Source organism: Ochotona curzoniae, unplaced genomic scaffold (assembly GCF_017591425.1).
Source record: "Ochotona curzoniae isolate NIBS_2020 unplaced genomic scaffold, NIBS_Ocur_1.0 scaffold_4683, whole genome shotgun sequence".
NCBI lineage: Eukaryota > Metazoa > Chordata > Mammalia > Lagomorpha > Ochotonidae > Ochotona > Ochotona curzoniae.
Genome location: NW_024467121.1, coordinates 23,572,233 through 23,596,433, shown reverse-complemented (window position 1 = coordinate 23,596,433; position 24,201 = coordinate 23,572,233). Strand labels below are relative to the sequence as shown.

The window sequence follows — 24,201 nt, the reverse complement described above, 5'->3', positions numbered from 1 at the left end:
AATACATAAATACACATAAAAATTGTGTTTTTTTAAAAAAAACTTGATTACATAAGAGAAATTTTGGTAAAAGCAGAGTAGAACTGAATTCATGTTCCACTTTTTTCTTTTTAATGAGGTTCTTTGTTGAAGAGTATGCCTATGTGACTTTTATTTAAAATTCACCAAAAAATCCATATACTTGCAGATATTTGTGATTCACATTATGATTACCTATAAACACTATGAAAGGTACTTTGGTAGAAAGAATATTTAAAATGCCAATGACAGAATTTGAAGAGAAACTATTTTATTTAAAGTATTTTGGAATATAAGGAAAAGCTTTATAATTTAATTGTGTAAAAACTGACAATTGCATGACTGACAAAAACAAGGAATTCTACTAGTAAGAAATTAACTTCCTAAATTGTTCCAGAAATCTCCTGTGAATCATAAACTAAGGAAAACAGTACCAAAGAATAAATTCTAATGTTCCCCATTAATCAAAAACATTTCAAATGTCTAGCTGGTTAAAAGGAAAATAGGAGAACAAGTAGGAAATAAAGAGTAATCTTAAAAAAATTAAGGAACTCTTCATTCACTTAAGCTAAAGGAAATGCTATACATACACATCATTGTGAAATACCAATGACTTAATGGTTTAAGGATCTATCACATGGACAATTGGTAAAAAGTACTATTTGTGGGCCTTTACCTAATAGCTTTGGATCCTACCTAATAACTAAAAATTTAAAATGTAAGTAAGCTCTAACTGCATTCCAATAAAACAGTGGCATACACACGAAAAGGAGCCAAATGCAGTTTTTAACCTCTTTTTTCATAAAACCATAAAAAGCATAAAAGCTGGATTAACAGCCTCCCGAACCCACATTTCACCAGCCGGGTTCTCATCCCCAGCTGGCAAAACTGGCAATCCTTTATTTTTGTTTAAATACCTGGTTTGCAGCCAGAAGGGAAAGTGAATACATAAAATGAGGGTTTTTTATTTTTGAAGAGAAATAAGCAACAGAAGAATAAAACTACATTGTAAAAAAAAAAAAAACCAGTCTGACATGATGAATTTTATTTGCTTTGTAAATGAATGCTGATTCTCAAAACAAGTGGCTTTGCTTCTGAACATCCGTGGTTTAATTGATATACAGATCCATGATGCCATCATTAGAACTATTTGCCATGTCACTGGTACTGAACAATACTGATGCAAGTATTGTCTAAGACACACACAAATATAAGCAGTGCTCAGATGCAACATCCTAGTGACTCAGTCACCCTCTGCATCTAAAAACTTGCCACCAGTTAGTTTTTTTTTAAATTTAATTGCTGCCTCCAAGCAGCTATAAGATGAACCATTCAAGAAATAAAAACAAGAGTAACTATGACATTCTGCATGTGAATATAAAAAAGTTCCCACTGTGCTATTATTTTTTTCTCTTCTTTAAATTGAAATCACTTCAAAACACAAACACTCTAGAAATCTTCAAGTCAATTCAAATCCAGTATTTTCTTTTAGACAATTTTTTGGAAGATAATTTTTCTCTATTAGTAGTTACTTTAAAAAAAACTATTGTAATACGAAATCCACATTCTAACCTAAGGATGATTACACTCCTTTCTTGCTATTTTTGATGAATTTTCTTGCTGGCACAAAGGCTAACTGATTTTACTGTCAAACAGCAAATTCAAAAGGTATGATAGTGCAGCGAGGTGGAGGCAGGTACAGCGCTCAAGCACATTGCAGCCCTATTAAAATGAAATCTAGCACATGCTGGATGCAAAAGCAAATCACATCATGCTCCTAGAGAAACAATCTAGCAAAAGACCTTAATTAACCTACAATGTCTCCCCCACGCCCCACAACAAAGTCAATCTTAAGGACTTTCAAATGAAAGTCCAATTATAAATTTGCTATGTCCTTCACTCCCTATCCTCTATAACCACAGATGACTCAGTACTTTCTACCTACACTTAAAACCACACAGAGATAAAGGACAAGATGGGATCTGAAACGCTGAAATGTCAATAAATGTTAAAACCTGTTGGCTGGTGAGATGACATCAGGTCAAAACTCAACCCAAACAGGGCACAAACTCTGGGAAGTAAGGTTTAGTTTCAATTTTTCTACCAAAAGCTAAAAATTGTTTAACTTTCTGATATAATAAAACCTAAAGATTAAAGGGGTCACAGCATACACCAATTAATAGTAAACATTCTGGTAGTATATTATTAAAATTTAAAAATATTTGATAAGGACACTTCCACTTAGAATAACCATGTCAGTAAAAACAAAAACAAACAAAAAAAACAATACTGCAACCATGACCATAAGTAAGTTCTTTAATGGTTACTAATTTCAAAAAATGATACTACTATAACAAACCCTATGTTTTAAAATACCATCAATTAAAGCTTCCCAAGTAAATATTTATTTGGTGAGTAGACATTTGCAAAAAAAAAAAAATACTCATTCTAAGATTATTTACCAATCAGAATTTACTGAGAAAGGACACCTCCCTCGCTTGCTGGCCACACAAGGCACCCAAGGCAAGCAATTACAGGAGGCTATGCATACCCTCGAGTGGCTTACTGCTCAATCAATAATCCTGACAGAACAGATGGGGGAAAATTAAACATCTAAACAAACTGTCTGCACACCTAGGTTGTGAAAGTAAACTGCGAACTTGGATGAACCAATTTATGGCTAATTCAAAAAAAGTTTTGTTTTTCTGGTAACCTTACATTTCAGGTAGCTGATTGTGTGTGTCCTTCATATATAAACATATATTTATATATTCTGTCACTGAAAGTCTCTTTATATATTCTTAACATCACAGGTACTTGCTAAACAAAATGATCCATAAATCTTCCAGTTGAGATTTTAAAATGAACTGCAGCTTCAGGAGAAGCTTGTTTTCTTGACATTTTCTTCATAACCATATATTCTGTAACTATTTCTCATCTGTGAGAACTCTTGAAAGACAGCAGCTGTAAATGCCGTTCACTCTGCATCAGAATGCTGCACAAGCTTGATGGCCACTTGCTAGGATGCACACAAATAATCCGCTTACAGTTAACACTCCATTTCCAAAAGCAAACACTGGTCAGAACAGGGAAAATCCTTGAACAACACAACTAAATGGATACAAAGGTTGCAATTAAGTCCCACTCACACTTATCTTCCCAGAGATTTCTATATTTCCCTTTTATCCTGAAACAACATTAAGGGATTCCAAGAAATTGGGTTACACCGACCCTATTATAAACAGCTATAATAAAACACTACTTATAATCACTAGTGCTCCCCATTAATGCTGATCTGATGTATGCTCTCAAGATTGAGAATTTAGAATGAAAACCTGTGCTTGAACCAGAATCAAGCCCAAGTATGGAATGCAAATATTCAGAGCATGTATCACCGAAAAGAAGTTTCTGTGGAAAATATCTGCTGCAAGAATTTACAGATTCCCTACATAAAAGTTATCACTTGCAAATACTGAGGCATTAATTCCATTCTAATTCATGCTTACGCAACATCCAGTTTTAAAACAAAATAGATGGCTAGGAACAATATAAAACAGCACCTTAGTAAGGAAATAAACTGAACATATTCCATTAAATAATATGCTAACTCATATTACTGAGTTTTTAAAAATGAATTCTTTGAAAGCAGACACTTTTCCCTTTTAAAACGTCTATGTGAACTAACCACTGTCATTCTTAACTTCCCCCTTAATATTGGTGATAAGACCTTTTCAGAACCATCAGAAAGAAGACTTTCAAAAATACTCCAGGAAGGAACAGGCTATATGAATTATTAAAAATTCATTGGACAGGGTCACCTTTAAAAGGCTACATAAAACAAGTCTCAGAGAGTGAACCAACAGATGAGATATCTATCTCTCCCTTTATAAATTTGCCTTTCAAATAATTACAAAACAAGTTCTAAAACAAATACACTCGAACTTCGTCCAAGGAATAACCAAAATATAATTATATGTGTTACTATTTTTATCTACCATGTACAGACTCGTCTACTTTTAGCCTCATCATTTTTCTTTCTCCTAAAGACAACAATGGATCCTACAAAATGGCATGTTTTACATTTATTCTTTGTTGGATTTAAAAACAAATATAATTTATTCAATATATTTAAATCAAGAAGGCTGTTATTCTCCTCATTCATAGTACTCAATGCCAGCCCTGCCCTTACTACTAGTATTAGTTACTGTGTCATTCCGACAATGAATCTACATATGAGTTAATAACAATAACTTGGAGCAGATTTGTGCAGCAAATGAATTAGTAAAATATTCTAATTTTTCAGATATTTTCAATGTTACATAGGATATTAAAAACTGTAGGCTTCAACAAATGAATAAAATTATAGCAAATGAATGCTTTCTAAAAAATAGGTTCTGAAAATTAAGAATGTATTAAAACCTGTCTTTTTAGATATTAAGAAAACTCATATTGTACTTAAATAAAATTATATATTTCTCTTCCTCAGCAGTAATCACAGATAATGCACATTTCCTAACAACCCAGTCATTTCCGTAATCTTTTTGTTAGTTCTAACTTGATTATCAAATAATTTTTATTTTTACACTATTACAGAAGTGCAGTTCTCTAGGTTTCCAAAACCACCTTATTCAACCTTCCCCATCTGTCACCATCTGCTTCTTTTTAACATGTACTTTCTGTGTGATCACATAAGCATGTGAAAAATAACTAACATTCAGATGATTATCTGCGGGTACATTTGAGGACTGGGCATAATAAAAGTGAACTGCCAAAACGTACTTAACACTTTTAATTTTGTTGGGTCTTGCATGTAAGCTACATTTGATTTTCAAACTGTTTTACAGTTGGAAAGTTGATCAGGTACTGCTAACTCAAGAGCAAAGCTGAGACTCTAAATAATTAGCACTGCATAAAAGGGTTTGGATTCAATAGGAGCCAAATCAAATAAAATTTAACAGTAAGACTTTAGATATGATGTCTGATTTCTTTTATAATTTTTAGGTGTGAAAATATGGGATGGATTACAAAGACAAAAATCTCCTCATGATAAATTATGGTCTACAATTTACTATATATCAAGTTAATTTTAAGGAAAAATGAAGCCACACTTGTATATAACTACACATACAAATTCATTTTAAGAGATAGCAGCACATTACATGCACACTGTGCTAGGATCAACTTGGGTAGTGCCTTTTGAAAACACAAACAAAAGGAACAGACTAGAGTGCTTCCCAAGCTGGAAGAGTGGCACTTTGTAAGTCCTATTCTTCACAAAATGAAGCTAGGAAAAAAGCACTTTTAAAAATATTCTGTCTTGAACAAATGGTACATATATGCTGTAAATTACTTTCTTGGTGCTTTCTATCACAAGAAATAAACTGGGTTCATTTACAAGAAGTCAATCTAAAGACTTCAGTAGAGTTTGAAATGTAGGACATTTATTGAATTGGTTTTAAACTGATTCCACATATGCAAAAGCAAACACACACACACCCCAAAAAACCCCTCTACATGATGTAATCAACTGTACAAGAGCAGGAGAAGGGAAAATACTGAGAGTAAGTCATCCCAGAGAAGGGATAGTTAGGACTACATTCCAGATCTGAGACATAACTACTACATACACCATTATCAAGAAAAGACTAGCATTAATTACAGCATTTGGAGAAATTTCAAGGTTACAAAAAGGTGAAAGTCACCATCTGATGGAACAGGGAAGGATATGGGCTCATGTCTACCCTCTCCTGCACAGATACCAGGTAGCCGGGATCACAGTATCACCTTCCTCGCAATTCACAGGTGATATTCTCTAACCCTCAGGAACAAACCCAAACTAAGCCCCTTTGTGTTCCAGTCTGGACCTGTATGCCTGTCCTCTGGTCTTCCTGCTCCCCTTCACTGGGCCCAGACCACCCCTACAGGCTTAGGCCCTCTTCTTCACATGCCACTTTGTGTAACTCCAGTAAGACAACTGTGGGTTTTTTTTTGGGGGGGGGGGGTAAGGTAATTATAATTTCCTGTATCTTATGTTAGCACACACTAAAGCTACACAAAGACAAAAATAATTTCGTGTTTCCTTCGTATTCCAGCATTAACGTAATTCCTAATATTAAATAGGTATTCAATAAATATTTCTTTAGTGAATGAAATATTCTTTAGTTAAATGTTTAAATTCTTTTAAAAATAGGATAAAGGCATTTCTAGCTGTCCTCAGTTAACATCGGTGCAGTATATAACACTAATATTTAAAATTTTTTAAAAAATGGTATGAGAAGTTAGTTTCAAGATTCACCAGCCACAAACAGAATTACATGATTATTCTCTCCAATAAAAATAAAGTATAAAGATTTTAATTGTGATCCCATAGATACCATATAAGCTCCTTTTAAAAAAGAGCCTTTTGCAATATTTTTAAAAAGGTAAACAGAAATATCTTTTTAAAAAATAAATTGGTCATTTCCTGTGAAAGAATCAGATTCTTCTTGCATTAAATTATTTTGTTCTTCAGATGATAACATTTGCACAGAAAGCAGTTGTCTCTGTTTCTTAGGACATTATCTGCTTCTGAAATGAGATATATTTATCTTCTTCAGAAATAATTTCCCTTAATTGTGACACAACTAATTTGGGTATGCTGAATGTGGGACATCATCATTCATGGCAAATGTATAGCAGGGGTAACTGAACTCCAGAGAAACAAAGGATTTGTTTCTCAACACATTCATACACACCAGCAATCCTACTTTAGAAAATATGATTTTGTATTTGAATAAACAAACAGTGTTTGTAAAATTTTACCTAATTCAATGATAAAAAATAGAGAATTTTTAACTCTAGTTTTCATAACAGATAATATATTTTTAGCAAAAAAAACAGTAGTTGGATAGTTTCTGTATTTTAAGTATTACCACTTAACAGTAACTCAAGATTATTGAAATGCAAACTTAATTCCTAAAAAACCTATTGTAAGCCTAGAGGAGTTATTATCTGTATAAAAATGCTAATATACATTTATTCTACTTCCCAATTAAATTTTTCCTACTGAGCATTTACAAAACATCTGGTTTTTGTTTGTTTTGTTTCTTCTTAATTTATTTATTTATTTATTTATTCATTAGCTTATTAAGATTTATTTATCTGTTTAGAAAGCTGAGTGTGAGAGATACAATCTTCTACTAGCTGGGCTAGGCTGAAGCCAAGAACCTGGAACTCCATTTCCCAGGGCTAGTAAAAACTCAAATAACTTGATCTATCATCTGCATCTTCCCAGAAGCAGTAAGAAGTGGCACTGATGGACTTGAATAGATACTCCAGTATGGGCTGCAGGCACCAAGCATTGTGACTTAACATGTCATAACATCTATCCCCACAGCATCTGTTTTAAAAATTAAAATGACTGGGATGGACATTTGGTGCAGTGGTTAAGACACTATTTGGCATTATCACATGCCATTTCAAAGTACCTGGGTTTGAGTATCGGCTCCGCACGTAATTCCAGCTTTCTACCATGCCCCTTGGAAGGCAGCAGGGATGTTTTAAGCAGCTGGTGACTGCCACTGACATGGGAAACCCAGACTGATTCACATGCTGCTAGCTTCAGAAATGCTTGCACTGGTTGTTGCAGGCATTTAGGTGTAGTAAAACCACAAACAGAAGACATAGTTCTATCACTGACTCTCTGCCTTTCAAAAAAAATGAAGAAACATTTAGAACTTTTACATTGCTAAGTGGCCTTGAAAATGTCACTTTCTGAGGCCACTATGCAATAGTTTAAGAGGTAGACTTTCTACTCAAATCTCATTACAAGCTTGATTATTACTGTACCACCTGTTAGCTGTATACTGATGGCAAGAAAATTAATAACTCGTAACAATTCTTATACTTTGTTTTCTCATCGTTAAAAAGAAATGAGGTTTGCCATCTATCACAAAATGTTTCCTAATATTAAGAAAACAGATGTAATGCACTTATACAGCAGGGAGCACACTGAAGATATTCAATAAATAGAAGTCCTTATCCACCTAAGTTTAAGGCTTTTCTATTTAATCCTATCCTAACCTCTTCAATGGTTCAGGGCAATCATGAGACAAATCTTGCCTCAGGGTTTGTCCTGTTGGGCAGATGTTTCTCCTGTGTCAGCCACAGCTGTTCCTTGTTAGTGAGACCTCTGGGCAAACATCACTTTCTCTGATCAATGTGACTCCGAAGATGGCTGCAGGAGTATTCACATGCTCCTTCACATCAGAGCGGTAGGACCTATGCCTCCATCTCGTCAATCTAGGCTGACAACTGCTTCAAGAAATTAACATTTGACCAAACGATGCCATGTGACTTCTGAAACGAGGCAATCAAAAGAGATGCATACTGATGCATACTAGCAGCACAATTCACAACAGCCAAAAAAAAAATTCAGTTATGAAACTCAAACATCCATCAACTATCGCATGAATGAATATGGTATGAAATAGCACGTAACCAAAAAAACTGGTCACAGAAAAGAATGAAATGGCAATAAACACGCAAAAAAACATGCAGGATCCTTGGAGACATGAGGCTTAGTGAAAGAAACCAGACACAGAAGACTGTAAACAGTACAAAGATATTTATACGGAATACCCAAAAGGAGCAAATCTAGAGAGAAAGAAGTATAGTGGAAGTTGCTGTGGGGAGGGAGACACATGGACCTGAGTGTGAAGAAATCTGCCGGAATCAGATGCTAGTGACAGTGGTGTAACTTGGCACACTAAAAATCACCAAATTAGGCTCTTTCAAAAAGTAAGTATGATGGTACATGAATTGACTCTCATTCTAAAAAAATACACCTAGAAAGTACATTCCTGAGAAGATAATAAACTTTTGGCTATTAACCAGATTTTAAAAAATAGGCAGGAACAATGCAGCTTCTACCTTGTTCTTAGGATGTCTGTTTTTAGCAATTGGTGTTAGAGAACTCTGACTCCTCTGAAGTTGTCTTCAGGAGTCGTTGCAGGCCAATGGAGGGGCCATGCACAAGGGCTCCTGTCAGCAGCACTAATCAGGCACCAATGCATAGCCAGCAGCAATGGTCCACACACCAGGGAAGATGCTTGCAGGGGATCCCAGTCTCCAGCAGCCACCACTGACTTTACAGGTCCAGTGAAGTTTTTTCAGCTGAGCTCCACATAAAAGTAGAGCAGAAATCAGCCATCCCTGCAAACCTTATCTGTGGTCCTGGTTCAGAAAACCCACAATCACATAAACTGGTTGCTTCACCGTGTAATAGAATAGTTCATTACCCAGCAACAGTGTTAGAACATACTGAAACAACTGGAATGCCATGTCTTTATTTTGCTTTTATGTTTTCTCTATGGAATATAAGATGGTATGCTATTCATGTTTATTGTTTTCCACCATTAAAACTAATTGCCTTGAGATTAGGGTTCTTTCTTATTTCTATAACTTTATCACCTAGAAAAATACCCAGGATATAGTAGATACACACTAAATATTTACTGAATAAAACAAATTAATGAAGTAGTATGGAACCCTTTGCACAAGGTTAGTGTTTGAAGCTTACTTTGACATCAATTCAAAGATGGGGCTAGCTATATAAATAAAACTCAACCACATTCCAAAAAATATCATAAATCCAGTAATTGCTATAATCTTTGTTCCTAAGGAAAGTCAAAGGCAGCTTGTAAAACTACATGCATTCTGGCTAAGTTGATTCACTAACCCTATGCTAATAAATCAAAATGGACTTAATTTAAAAAAATAAAATTTATTTCATCTACCTTAATTAGTGCCTTTGTCCTTATAAAGCTAATAACTTCCATACACACTTGACCCTACAAACCACATTAAGCAAATGAGCATAAAGTAAGTTTAATTCATGATGAAATACAAGTAAAAGTAGCAAATATATATATTTTTCATAATACCTAATGCCAGCTCTCTTTGTAAGATGTAATGTTTCTCTGATTTTTCCCACAAATGGAACCAAAACCTACCTCTGGTGCCAGATACTCTGGTGTGCCACAGAACGTCTTCATGGTGGCTGCATCTGTGATTCCTTCTTTGCAAAGTCCAAAATCTGTAATTTTTATGTGGCCATCTTTATCCAGCATCAAATTTTCCAACTGTGTATTGAAAGAAAAATGACACAGTTAGTTCATTCTTCAACAGAAAGAAAATTCTGTTTTAAGAAATTATGGAATGCTCAATAGGGTAATTCAGAAAGAAAACAAAGTTAGAGTTAATAGAACTTTAGGTACTTACAAAGCTCTAGCCTCAGGCTTAAAAAGAAACATGTTTTGTCAAACATTTCATGATGCTGACATTAGTGACTTTAAAACCAGTGGGAAAGAGTGCTGTGGTTTTAAAAGCCATTATTGCCTAAGTTTTAAGAACTAAAACCTGTTTTTAAATCAAACATCAATTTTCTCCTTTTTAAGATAAAATGGGATTTAATGAATCATAATATATATACTACCTTCTACATCATATAATATATATACCACCTTCTAGATGGTTTTTAACAACTTCTCTTGGGAATCCACTGCTATTATAAAATACCCACAGAAATGTTCTTTGTTGGTTGGTGTAAATCAAACCTAAATCTTACTTTGTAAGGTAAGGCAATGTAATCTTTTGCAGTTTTTTGTGATTAAAAAATACCAACCCTTTTACACATGAAAGTCAAATATTCAAAAGATTATAACATGTACAATATGTTTGGTATAAAGTTGGAATCTCTCTGAAATCATTTAAAACCAGTCTAAAAAATTAGACTAAAACCAGGTAGTAAGATCATCTACCTCAAATGAAAATCATAATGTGCCAAAAGCAAGCAGGAGAGGTGAAGTTTGAATAAGCCATAAATACATCATTGAACCTTTCTAAAATAAAAAATTCACATATTTTTAAATCTTATTTATGACTTTTTTCCAACTAGAACCCAGAAGTCAAGCCAAATTTATACAACCAACAGCAAGTCATAAATAATAAATTCAACTAGAAACCCCAAGCAACAGTCTAGTCTGTCTGAGATTTCTCTTTCCTTCAGCTAGCTCTTCTCCCTGCTTTAGCTCCTTTCTCCATCTTGTCCAAACAGCACCACTGCTGCTCCTTCCCTAACTTGCTATAAGGACAAGGGGATGTACAGACCACAGCTTCTAGTGCATAAGGTGTATGCTCTGCTTTTAATGCATATGCCAATTATACCACATGAGCAGATATTTAAGAGTATAAAATACTTAAAAATCTGCTCATTGTATTTAAAATTCTGATAAATTTTCAAATATAAGATACTGAACAAAATGTGAAAGAAATGTGAAAGTAGTTTGAAACCCACAACAATCCCACTCTCATCTATTTTCACATGTATGAGCCCAGTGCTCTCTATACTTTACATGCACAAGGATTTATGCACATGTGAAAATGTGTACCCTATCTCCACACTATAACAAAGCTGTTTTAAATGGCTACACACAAAACAATCAAAATATACATGTTATTTAATATTAAGCAGTATTTTCTTAAAACCCTTGTTTATAACTAATTCTTCACCCTTAATCTGCGAGTCTCACATCAAGGTTTAAGGGATCAGAATAAACTGAGATGTGAGAATGTGGTTGGAGATGACCAACTGTTCAAGTATGCCCAGAGCAAAGAGGTTTCCCGAGACACAGAAGTTGTATGGCAGCCAGGCAGGCCTGGGCAAATCAAGACAGCTGTTCCCCCTGCTTGCTTTGTAAATCAGCATTTTAAAGTATTATAATGACATATTAAGAAATAAAGATTAGTCTAAAGCATGTCCGAGATGAGCAGCACATTTCCTGGAAGGCAAGAGAACAAAATAGGTTAAGATAAGGGGTTCAAGTCAGAAGACATAATAATTAGATTCCAGTTTTTCCCTTCCAGAGCCACTCTGGGCATATTAATTTTATGCATCTCAGTTTCATCAATGAAACAAATGTAGATATCAATAACAGTCCAGGATGGTGGGTTTGGCGATCAGATGAGAGACTGAGTGCACAGCTTAGACATTATTAATTCAATAAATGAACCAATCATGCTTTAAACATTCAAAGAAATTTCAGTAGCTGGTTTGTAAGACATCAAAATGGTGTGGGCTCTTCTAGATAGAACTTTAAAGAAAAAAGCAAAGTCCATTAGGAATTTCATAAAACACCTTGTTAGATCAATGATTTCACTGAAGATAATTTTCAATATGTGATAATTTAATTTTTGAATAAAACAAATCCTTCATAGTTGTAATCAGTTATTTTGCAATAGTGCTCATCTTCTTTCATATTTTTTCCTTTCTCACCAGCCTACATAAACAATGTTGAGATTCCTTAGTAGCTGCTCCAGTAAGTTTGGGGGTGTTCTAAACAAGAGTGATTACAAACATGCATAATTAACAATATCGCCTAAAAGTTTTTTCAAAGTGGGTCAAATGGCCAAGATATCAGAAAATGAGGAAATCACTTCTTCAGGACACTTCACACTAATGTAGCATGAATATTTAGTCATGCTTTTTTAAGAACCCTTCTACTCTGTAAAGTACAATGATATTAACAAATCATTTTTGGTTCTTTCTCTGCATCACTTTCTTTCTCCCCTCTGTTTGTCTTTTTACAGCTTTAAGTACATCTGTTTTCGCTTCACAGTTAGTTTAACTTCCAAGAGTGAATATGGGGACTGCAAGCTTCTTCATCGACTCCACAGGTAAGAGAGGAGATGGTATCATAGGAGAGGTTGTAAGAATAAAGACTGTGCATAAAAATCTGGGTAAAAACGCTATTTCTAAGTTACGGAGTTGTTATCTAAAAGATCATGCTTTTAGCAGAGAGAAAAATAACAGACATCATAACAGGTTCTACAAAATATTGGCAACAGGTTTAGTCTAGTTAAAGTGGACAGGCAGTACTTGCCAGGAGATCGTTGTTTAGTATGTAAAAGAAGAAATAATAGACTTTTTACTTCTCTTCCACTGTGCTCCCAGATGAAAAAAATTGTAACAAAACAGTACTATGATCTTTCCTGCTTCTGCTGGTGCTCCAACAGTCCTCTTTCTAGCTAGTGTTTCCCAACACTTTGCACTTCACAGTGAAAACCCACATTTTCAGGGAACACCTAGATCAGAAGACAGGTGGCTCAGGACCACATCAGCAACCCCAAGGCACCTTCTCAACACTAGGGAAGCCCTGACTTGGGCACACTTGCCACCCATCTGTAGTATATGGGCTGTGAAACTCTGTTCTAACTGCAACAGGGTAATGATTACAAATTTTAGAAGACCACATACAATCCACATACATATACCCACAGACACATGTTATTGCTTTATTTAAAAGATGGACACTAAAATTAAATAAAGTAATAAAGCCAGCCACTTCGTGGACACAAAAGAATAATAAGGAACATCAGTGATCCATGCCTGTCAGTGACTCTACAACCACAGTGACTCCACCAAACACAGTTTTACACACTGAGTTGGCCCTAGGAAGGCTATATAAAAACCACTCTGCAGATTGCAGATTTAGGCTTACAGACATTCAAGCACCAACATGCTATAAGCTGAGCTGCAGGAATGGAATGTCCATGGAATTGAGAGTATGGTGGAATACTGAATGGAAAACATCTCTTCTTTTTTAAACCCTCTTCCCTTTTCCCCATGTGAAAGAAATCCAAACTTTTATCCACTTTTATAAAAGTGGAAACCCAGCTGAAGAGTCATGCTATTTAAAAATTTGTTACTGGGGCTGGCACTGTGGCATAGCTCAACATGCTGCCACTACTTGTGACTCAGCGATCCTGTATCAGGCTGGGAATTCTCCACTGCTGATCCAGTTTTCTGTCAATGTGCCTGGGAAGGCAGTAAGAATGGCCCAAGTACTTGGACTCCTGTCACCGACATGCGAGGCCAGGATTGGTTCTGCTCATAACTTTTGACTGGTCCAGTCCTGTTGGTTACAGCCATTGAGGGGGGTGGACCAACGCTAGAAGATTCATTCTCATGTTCATTCATTTCATTCTATCTCTTCCCTTTTCTCTCCCTTTCACATAAATAAATTCCTAAAAGGAAAAAAATTGCTATCATTAATACTACAGTTTAATTTTAGAGGAGGGGAGGGTTCTTGAAAGCAATGGCATTAAATTTCTGCAATGAAGGGAATGCAGAGAGACAGGGTGGAAACATAATGGTCTGCAGAAACAGTGGACAAAGCCAGCACGCATTTCCATCAGTCTGGATTTATGTGAGAGGAACATCAAAGAGCTGTTAAAGGCTGGGAGAGCTGTAATAAAAAAAAAACTCTAAGGCCATTCTTTGTGCTGCTACTAGGGCTTGAAATTATCTAACCTACAAAGGTGGTGGTTTCTCATATAAACAGTGTAAATGGTTACACATTCTATGATTAGATAGAAAATGAAGTCAGGTGTTCCACAAATAGAATATAGTAGCAAGCTATGTACCATTTCCCTCCATCTCAAACTGATAAACTTTTGGGAAACTTACTACCTAATGCTTTCCAGAACAATCAGATTTGCCTATTCCACTGTCCTTGATCAGTCTTTTCTGTCCCTGAGTGGGCACAGACATTGAAAATAAAGACTGTAGTTGCCAAAAAGAACCAAGCAGAAGAGTGTTTAATATCTAATTTGCTTTACTGTGGATGTCTCTGAAGAGAGTTCACTAAATTTCATGCTATCATGAAATATTAGTTTTTCCTAAGTAACCAAAAATAAAAATAGTGGGTCCTTAATAAAACAAAACTGTGTATCATGATACATACTGTGAAGCCAATTTACCTTCTTAAGCACAATAAAAGCCTCAGCAATTTATCAGTTGCTATGTACACAATTTATCAGGTAACAATAAGTGATAAAAGAGAATGAACACTAAGAAAGACTTGGCCTGTGCTGTTCCGTCGAGAATAGTGGCACACAGATGAGGATTCACCTGAGAAGTGCAGCTACTGCAGGCTTCCCAAACAGGTCTGCAATGGAGTACTCACATCAGTTCTGAAGCAAAACACAAATCTGGGACCAATCAAAGGGATATGAAATCAGTTTCTGATGATGCTATCTTAAATACATCTGGCTTGTGTATACAAATATATGTACACACAAATTTTTCCATCTAGGAGAGTGATGATCCTAGATATCATTTTGAATGATTTGAATTTTAGGGTTACAAAGTTCTCCCAGAGTTAATCCTAACATACTCCTTCAGCAGATTTCATTTCAACCCTGTAAGGGAAGCAGTATGGAGTGAAGACAATGCTAGGCCAGGGGCTAGGATTCGGGGGTTCCAATGATCTTATGATCTTGTAAGAACACTTAACATGCTTCTAAATTGGAAGAATGCTGCCTGTGAAATGTGAACCAGCTCTATATCTCTGTGATCCTACCTAAAAAATCTTGTTCTATAATGCATAATCCTGTGTACTATGGGCAAAAATAATACTTTGAATTGTATTGAACTATATGGCTTCTCATATTTTATGGATGCATATTCATAAAGCTTCTGCCCTATGCTATATATTTTCTTAGGTCTTTAAAAGTTCATCTGTGTTTAAGACGTAGAAGTTTAGGGAGCAGAAAGGATCTAAATAACTAGTAAAGTCAGTTAGGTGCATAAATTGCAACTACACAGCTAGTATTCACATTGTGCCACTCAATACATTTAGTTCCATCATCAGAAAGAATATGGCAAAAAAATATTTAATAAATGTCAACATATCAATATGCTAGTTCTGTTGATAAGTGATTAATGAAGTATAAAGCCCAATTAATTAATAGCAAATAATGATCAAGATTATCTGAATTCTATCACTCCATAATCAATGTTTACGATCAAATGAACATTCGCTTTGGGATTCTTTCATAAGTCTATCCTCTGTCTTTAAGCATTCTGAATACACTATCTGTTACTTGAAAAAGTAATTTCACTTCTTTAAATTCAGATCTCTCTCTCTCATTTTTCTTCTCACAAATAGGATTCAAAAGATACAGAGTAAGAATGGCCTGAGGAGGAGAAACTCACCATTCGTAAGTATACTTAGAAATCATACATATTTTGTTACGCTATATTAGCTGGTTTCTTTAAAAACTGATATTCAACATATTTAAACACGTTAGGATGATTTTGCCATGCAGAAATCAGATACAGAATGCTGAATTCTGCCATATTACTAATTATAAAAAGATTCAGGTTAAATATAATCATACATGACAGTTTGTAGACCATTCCCAATCTAAAATTACAGTTTCATGCTTATTTTTTCCTGAAATATAAAATCATACAGCTTCTTTTGAATTTTAATAACTACAGATAATCAACACTATATGTCACTGTTATTACATTGAAACATCTGCAGCATATTTAATTTCTTAAGATCATTCACAACATGAAAATAGATAACAGGAACATCTTGAAATAAGCTAGACAACCGGTTAAGTAATTAGGCAACTTAACAATCACAGATGTCCAAAGAGACATCTTACAGGAGTAACAAGATAGTTGATTTCCTTTACACACAGGTATTTCAAACTTCAGGGCAAAAACGAAGTGAAAATATTAAGTCTAGCATTTTCCAAGATTTTTTTGAAAGTCCCTGGTATGTAATAATACACAGAAACAGAATTTCATAAAATTCTCTTATAGCTTCATTATCTAAAAGGCAGAGCAAGAGGCAGACACACACACACACACACACACACACACACACACACACACACACACACACACACACACACATTCACAGTCTTCCCGCGGCATCAGTAAGAAGCCTGATGCAAAGTGCAACAGCTAGTACTTAAAGGATCACTCAACTAAGAGATACAGGTGTCACAAGCAGTGGCTTAACCCGTTGAACCACAATGCCAGTCCTATAGAAATCCAATTCTAAATAAACTTGGGATCTGATCATTAAGGCAATTCTGTGTCAAATTCGTAGAGTTCAAGATCATTATACAATGTGTTCTTTTTAAGATTTATTTTCTTTCTATTGTAAAGATAGAAATATAGAGAAAATGAGAGACAGAGAAAGATCTTTGAGCTGCTAGTTGATTCCCCAAGTGACCACAACAGCCAGAGCTGAGCCAATCTAAGGCTAGGAGCTTCTGTTGGGACTCGCACGCAGATGCTGGGTCCCAATGCCATCCTCTACTGCTTTCCCAGGCCACAATCAAGAAGCTGAATGAGAAGTGGAGCAGCCAGGACATGAACCAGTGCCCATTTGGGATCTTGGTGCCTGCAAGTCGAGGATTTAGCTACTAGGCCACTGTGCACAGCCCATGATGTATTCCTTAAGGACACAAAACTATTACACTTAGAATTTGTTCAAACTGCATTATGATACAAATTCCCTTAATGTTTCTAACAAATTCCTAAGAGTGTCACTAGACTTACACATCTATCTTGTACAAACCATACCAGGAATCAGCAATACTGTGGTCTCTGGGTAAAATCAGGCTCACTGCCTGTTTTTAAAGTAAAGTTTGACTGGAGCACAGCAAAATGCATTCAGTTACACAGTGGCTATGCCTGCTTTCCACCCAAAGTGGTGGAAGCACTGCAACAGAAATGGTGCGGGCAGCAGAGGCAAATCATTCGTTGCCTGACCTGGATGGGTTAGCCAATCCTGGGCAGCTGAGGAGGCTCTGCACGAAAACACTAAAAACTCAAAACATTATTATCAACAAAACTAACCTAATGTTTTTATAAATGGAATCTTAAACTACCAAAAGGCTCTATTATAATGGTTCAGCTATTTAAACCCATGACAATCAAGAATGGAATATTTTTTGTAGTCTTATTATAAAAGTTTCTTCATAAGTCATCATTTAATTTTAGGCTATAATACAGAAACATTTTTAAACATTACCTGTGAAGCTAGCTGACTTTTAATCAGCTATTTAACATTTCTCTGATTATTGTATTTACAGAAAAATGATACTACTATAGAAAAGATCATGTTTCAAGCACATTAAAAACTCAAACATAAAGGAACTGTGTATTAATGAAATTTCTTGCCAAAGACAGTGAACTGGAGTTTTAAATAAACTGATATCTTTCCAACTACGGTTGCTTTTGTCAAAACTGTGTAACTTTGTAATTACTTCGTGTTCGTCCCTATAGTCTCTGTAAAAATAAATTTTGATTACTTTTTTTTTTACCTTGAGATCACGGTACACAATCTTGCCGGAATGTAGATAGTCCAAGGCAGAGACAATTTCTGCACCGTAGAAACGTGTGCGGTCCTCAGAGAACACCCGCTCTCTCGACAAATGGAAAAACAGCTGCAGGGTAAACAGCAGGGACAGGATTGTAATAATTACTGATTTAGTGGGGGAAATTAACACAAACATAAAACACCTCTCATCACCATATTGTGATGATAGATAGTGTACTCTCAGTGGACACTGAGCACTCTTAGACAGCAGCTGGCTTATCTTTCCCAGGTTTCCAAGGGGAAACTGCGAGCTGTTAAATCAGCGTTTTAATCAATATACCAATCTTGTTTAAGGCATTCAGCTTGCCACCCATTTAACCTTCAGTTACCAGAGGAAAAAAGGATGCATCATCAGATTGCATTTTCTCCTCATTCTACTGTTGGTTCACTCTTGCAAAGATGAGGGGCTGAGACATTATTAAAATAAATGAACACAAGCAGAGATGTAATCTTATTACTAAATTAATTTACAACTGATTTCAAAGGAAAAACTAATTGATTTATATGAACATGTTTTAGTCCGTAACTGTTGATATCTCCAGAAATATTTTGAAAGTTTGAATCACCATTTTCTGTAAGAAGTTCCCAACTTGTTTTAATAATGCAAAACATGAACTGAGAAACTTCCATATGTCTACATAGTTCTCAATGTATATTCCTTATATTTTCAAGAACTGATCACAATGCCAACTTTTTCTCATAAAAAATTTAAACCATAAGCCCATCCATTTCCTAGTTACCTACACAAAAGGTATCTCATTGAATGAATGGGCTTCAAAAAGTTCATGAAAAAAAAGGAACTAAAAGCACAAATTTTCGAAAAACTCTTAAAGTCTCCTATGTGTACTGAGACAAAGCACAGCATTTCATTTAGGCAGCTCTTCTTTTAAGAAACTCCAAATCTCATCTCTTGAGTTCAACAATATGTGAAGAAGGAGCAGGCTCCAGTCACTACGAACTGATCATCAATCTCGGTTGTATTAATTCACCGTAAAAAGAAATTTGCCAAAACCAATGAAATATTGTTTGTGGAGCAGTATACCACCAGGCATCACGGGAAGCAGCTAACACATGAATGTGATAAAAGAAATGGAGTCTTCACCGGATCACTGACTCTGAACACTCCCATAAAATTGGTAAAAATTCTATTTTATCAAGATCTGTTCTGCACACAACAAATCATAGTTGTAGGTAATATAAAACAGGCTCCCCAAAGCTTCCTTCTTCCCCTTTCATATTCAACACTCTGCTACTCCTTTAAGATAAACTATGCATTACCAACTGGCACAGGCTAGAGAGAGAGAAGAACTGAATATCATATCTAGTGTCAAAAAAGCCTGATACAACATTAATTATATGAAAAAATTTTACATATTACCAACTAAACAGGAACAGGAAAGTAGAAAGTGCATGTACCATCAGTAAGATCACTCAAAAAGATAGCTATTGATTGATTTTTGCCATGTTTTATAGTGACTATCAGTAATTTTGATGAAGGAATCACTATGATTCTTTTGTTAAGAGCTCTGGTAGTCTTTTAATGGGATGAAAATAATTATGTATTTAAATTTTCTTAAAAAAATGTTAAGCCTACAAATCACTAACCCACTTTACAAAAGATATGGAGTCTCCCTAAATATAACATAATATATTCAGGAGTCTAGATCTTTATTTAGATCATATATGTTCAATTTGTCTGTCAGCCAATTTCCATAAAAGTATCAGCTAAAAAATATATTTGAGAAGAATTCTATTTATTTCTCAAAATGCTGCCATCTGATGTCTACCCTTGGTACTTATGAAACTTATTCTTGAGATGACCAACAACTTAATCACCAAATCCAACAGCCTATTTACAGTCTGTACTCTTCACTGCTATTCCAGAGCTCAAGACATCAACCACCCCTTCTCTCACATTCCCTCCCCCCATTTTCTTTCTCTCTTTCTAAATCTATATTCTTATGCTGTGGTAACACAGATTTCCTAATTTTACTCCTGTCTGGACAGTCCTTCCAGGTTTTTACCTTGGCTTTGAACCAACTTTTGAATTTTTTATTCATTTTAGTAAGCATTAATTATTTTTAAAGTCACTATACTGGGCACTGAAAAAGAGGAGCTATAATAATACTTTAAAAAATATATATATATTTATTTGTTTGAGAGACAGAAAGAATTCTCCAACAATACCACTTCCTAAATGCCTGTAAGGACTGGGATGAAATCAGTAGCCAGGGAAGAACTCAATTCAGGTCTCATGGGTTACAAGAATCCAAACGCCTGAGCTGTAACTTGCTTCCTCTCATAGTCAACACTTGCAAGAAGATGGGATGAGGAGCTGGAGCTGGGAATGAACCCACGCAATTTGATATCAAAGGGGGACTTCTTAAGCACTAGGCCTAGCACTGGGTCCACATGATTAAAACTAAAAAATTCTTAGATGTACAGCACTGATTGTGATAATGGTACTGTGATTGTACATTAATCTTCAAGCTCATTAAATCATATACTTTACATTTATAATTTTTAAATAATTATACTTCAATAATGAGCTTTAAAAAAACAATCTATGCCACCAACAAATTCTAACCTAATTAAGGAAACATACAGATTTTTAAAAATAAAGAGTGCTGTAATAATTTTTGTAAAGTTTTGTTTTTGAAAGGCAGAGCAACATAGAGATGAACACAGAGTTCCCAGATGATGGCTGACTACCTAAACAGCTACAACAGCCAAGCTAGACCAGACCAATGCCAGGGCCCAGTAACTCCATTCTGGTTTCCTACTTGGGTGGTAAGGTCCCATATCCCTGGGCCATCTCCTGCTGCCCTCTCAGCTGTATCAGCACAAAGATGGGTAGGAAACAGAGCAACCAAACTCAGTGTGCCACCACACTGGCCCCATTTCATAATTTTGAAATTCAGATACTAAATGTGCTTTGGTGGCAAAGAGTAATCTATAGTACAATGACCTAGGGAGACTTCAGAAATAAGGTAATAGTTCCTCTACATTTTTAAAAAGATTTATTTATTTTTATTGCGAAGTATGAGACATACAGAGAGGAGGAGAGACAGAGAGGAAGATCCTCCATCCGATGACTCACTCCCCAAGTGTCCACAACAGCCGGTGCTGAGCCAATCCAAAGCCAGCAGCCAGTAACTTTTTCCAGGTCTCCCACGTGGGTGTAGGAACCAAGACCTTGAACTGTCTTCGACTACTTTCCCAGGTCACAAGCAGGGAGATGGATGGTAAGTGGAGCTGCAGGCGCCCATATGGGATCCCGGCGTGTTCAAGGCGAGTGCCTTAGTTGCTAGGCCACCATGTCAGGTCCTACATTTGTTTTTTAAACGAAGTTTTTCACAACTTGAAATCACATGGATTCTCCCTTCCCTTTCCTTTTCTGGGCCTGGCAGTCGGCCCAGAGCCCATGTCATACTGTGAAAGGGCCTGAGGCTGGAGCTGTGCATGGTAGCCAATGGTTAGCCAGCAGGGAGGGGACCTGAAGCCACAGCCCCAGTGTACATGCTAGAGTGCCTGGAGGAGGCCCATGGCCTGAGCAGTATTAGCAGGGGTGGTTGCCCAGCCAAATAAGGAGGAGGTCTGAAGCTGGAGCCAACCGCAAAGGCTAGCTGGGGTCCCTGATGGGGCCCCTCAGGCCAGAGATACCTGGGCAATATGACTGTCTAGCCTGGCAAGGAGGGTGCCTGGGGCTGGAGCTGGCCCGTGGATGCCACTTTAAAAGACAAGAAAAGGCCAGTGATCTCTCAGAGTGATGATAACAATATGGGGGACAAAGCCATGGGCACCAGCTATATGTTCTATGGCTCCTGAGATAAATCCATTAGATGAGATAGGGAGAGATATCTAGGCTGGAACACGCAAGCCCTACACCCCTAATCAGCACCATTAGATGAGACAGGGAGAGATATCTAAGCTGGAACATGCAAACCCTACACCCCTAATCAGCAGAATGCTAACTACAGAGGATAAAATAAAACTAGATCCTTCAGCAATTCTTAAGAACAAGAATTGAAAATCTCAGGAAGGAATGAAATGGAACAAGCTTAGATTCTCCAATTGAAAGTCTTACCTCTCCCACCTTGTGTAACACTGTTTGCCTAGTTGTCAATCAACTGACTCCTTTCCCAAGTTGTATTCCCCTTCACCTGTGACTGGAGGGTGGCATTGTATAACCACTCCCCCTCCTAGGCTCATGAGAAGACAACCAATGAAGACGGTGTTCTTTCTCTCCCAGTGGGTAAAGATGAAGGAAACATCTCTCTCTCACCTTTCCCCTCTTGGCCCACTGCATCCCTGAGTGTGGTTCTGTGATTTCCTTACCTTTTAAATAAACTGGGGTGGGGGGAGGAATTCAAGGGAAGACTACAAATGATTACTCAAGTTTTGTAACAATAGCTGGCATGGTACTATTATACAGTAGGCAAATTACTACAAGTTTATAGAAAGCATTCATTACAAAAACTAATAGCAAGCAAACACAAGTAGCAAACACATGTAGAAAAACAGCAATATACATTCTGGGCAATGACAGAATATAAAGCAAAAAGAAATTTGAGCTCCTGGCTTCCAGCTGCAGAACAGCCCAGTTTTGGCCACTGCAACCATTTGGGGAGTAGGTCAGCATTTGCAAGATCTCTTTCTAATTCTATGCTTTCAAACAAAAATCAATAAATCTTAAAAAAAAAATCACCACCAGAAAGATTTATCACATCACCCCAGTTAGAATGGCTATAATTCCAGAGTCAAAAAACAACAAATGCTAGTGAAAAAGTGAAGAAAAGGTATCCTAGTATACTGTTGGTAGGAAAGTAAACTGGAGAATTCTAAGAAATCTGAAATTAGATTTAACATATGACCCAGCCATTCCACGCCCAGAAATATACCCAAAAGAAGTGAAAGAGATGTTTATAACAGCTCAATTCACAGTAGTTAAGATAGGAAGTTGACCCAAATGTCCACCAACTTAAGAGTGAATAAAGAAATGTAGCGTACAACCACAATCTTTATTTTGCCACAAAATGGATGCAAATGGAAATCATTATATTTAATGAAAGAAGCCAGAGGCTAAAGACAAACATCACATTTTTTCTGATTTGTGGTAGCTAATATATGGAAGAAAATTTTAGAATTGCATTACTATTTATAGCCCTGTCTGCATTACTGCTGAGCAGTGTTTTTTGTTTATTTTGCATATTAAACTCTAGTGGAGTATTAAGCCTCTGTCTATAAAATGAATTTAAAAATGTTATTTCAAAAAGGAAAGAGGCAAGAAAGAAAGGATGGAGGGAAGAAGAGGAGGAGGCAGGGTGAAGAAGGGAGAAAGGAAAATCTCACCATATTGTAAGAACCGAAGTTATGAGTCATGTGAAATGTTGTTGTTTATATTGATAAAAACCATTGTAAAAAGAAAATGGTAATTTCAAGAAGAAAGGAATATTTATTGGATGTAGGTGCTGGGTCATGTGTCATCATTCAGGGAAGAGATGGTGTATTTAAGTGGGGTGAGAAAAGAATGCGAAGCAAAGACGGAAATGGTGGGCAATCTCTTTGAAGAGCACAAGTAACAGAGCCAAGATATTGCTGAACCAAAGATGGTGGTGCAATACACTCCATAATGTTTTCATTACTACCAAAAGAAATTGAAAAATAAAGTAAGGCTACAATATAGATGGAACTGGGTACAAACATAAACACAAACAAATTATTTCCAGTAACTTCCCTAAGAAGTATGCATGTGCAGCTTCTCTGAAGGTGAACTTTATAAAATTTGCTAACTCTTTGTTACAGAAACAGCCTAGCTATTGGTCACAAGACCTTGTATGAAAAATAATTCATTTCTGTATACCACTTAAACCATTACATTCATTTTCCCACTGACACACACACAATAGGCAAGAACCTGTCTCTGCCTGATCACATACAGAAGAAATAAACAATT

General features: G+C 36.1%; 1 protein-coding gene across 1 annotated transcript in view; it reads right to left on the bottom strand.

Moving 5' to 3' along the window:
* AKT3 (AKT serine/threonine kinase 3) overlaps positions 1-24,201 on the bottom strand; it is a 236,777-nt gene that overhangs the window by 25,773 nt on the left and 186,803 nt on the right. The window contains exons 9-10 of the mRNA XM_040967991.1: positions 18,190-18,312; positions 10,011-10,139 (exon numbers count right to left, since the gene is read on the bottom strand). Of these exons, the coding sequence (XP_040823925.1) occupies positions 10,011-10,139; positions 18,190-18,312 (252 nt within the window). The remainder of the gene's footprint in view (positions 1-10,010; positions 10,140-18,189; positions 18,313-24,201) is intronic.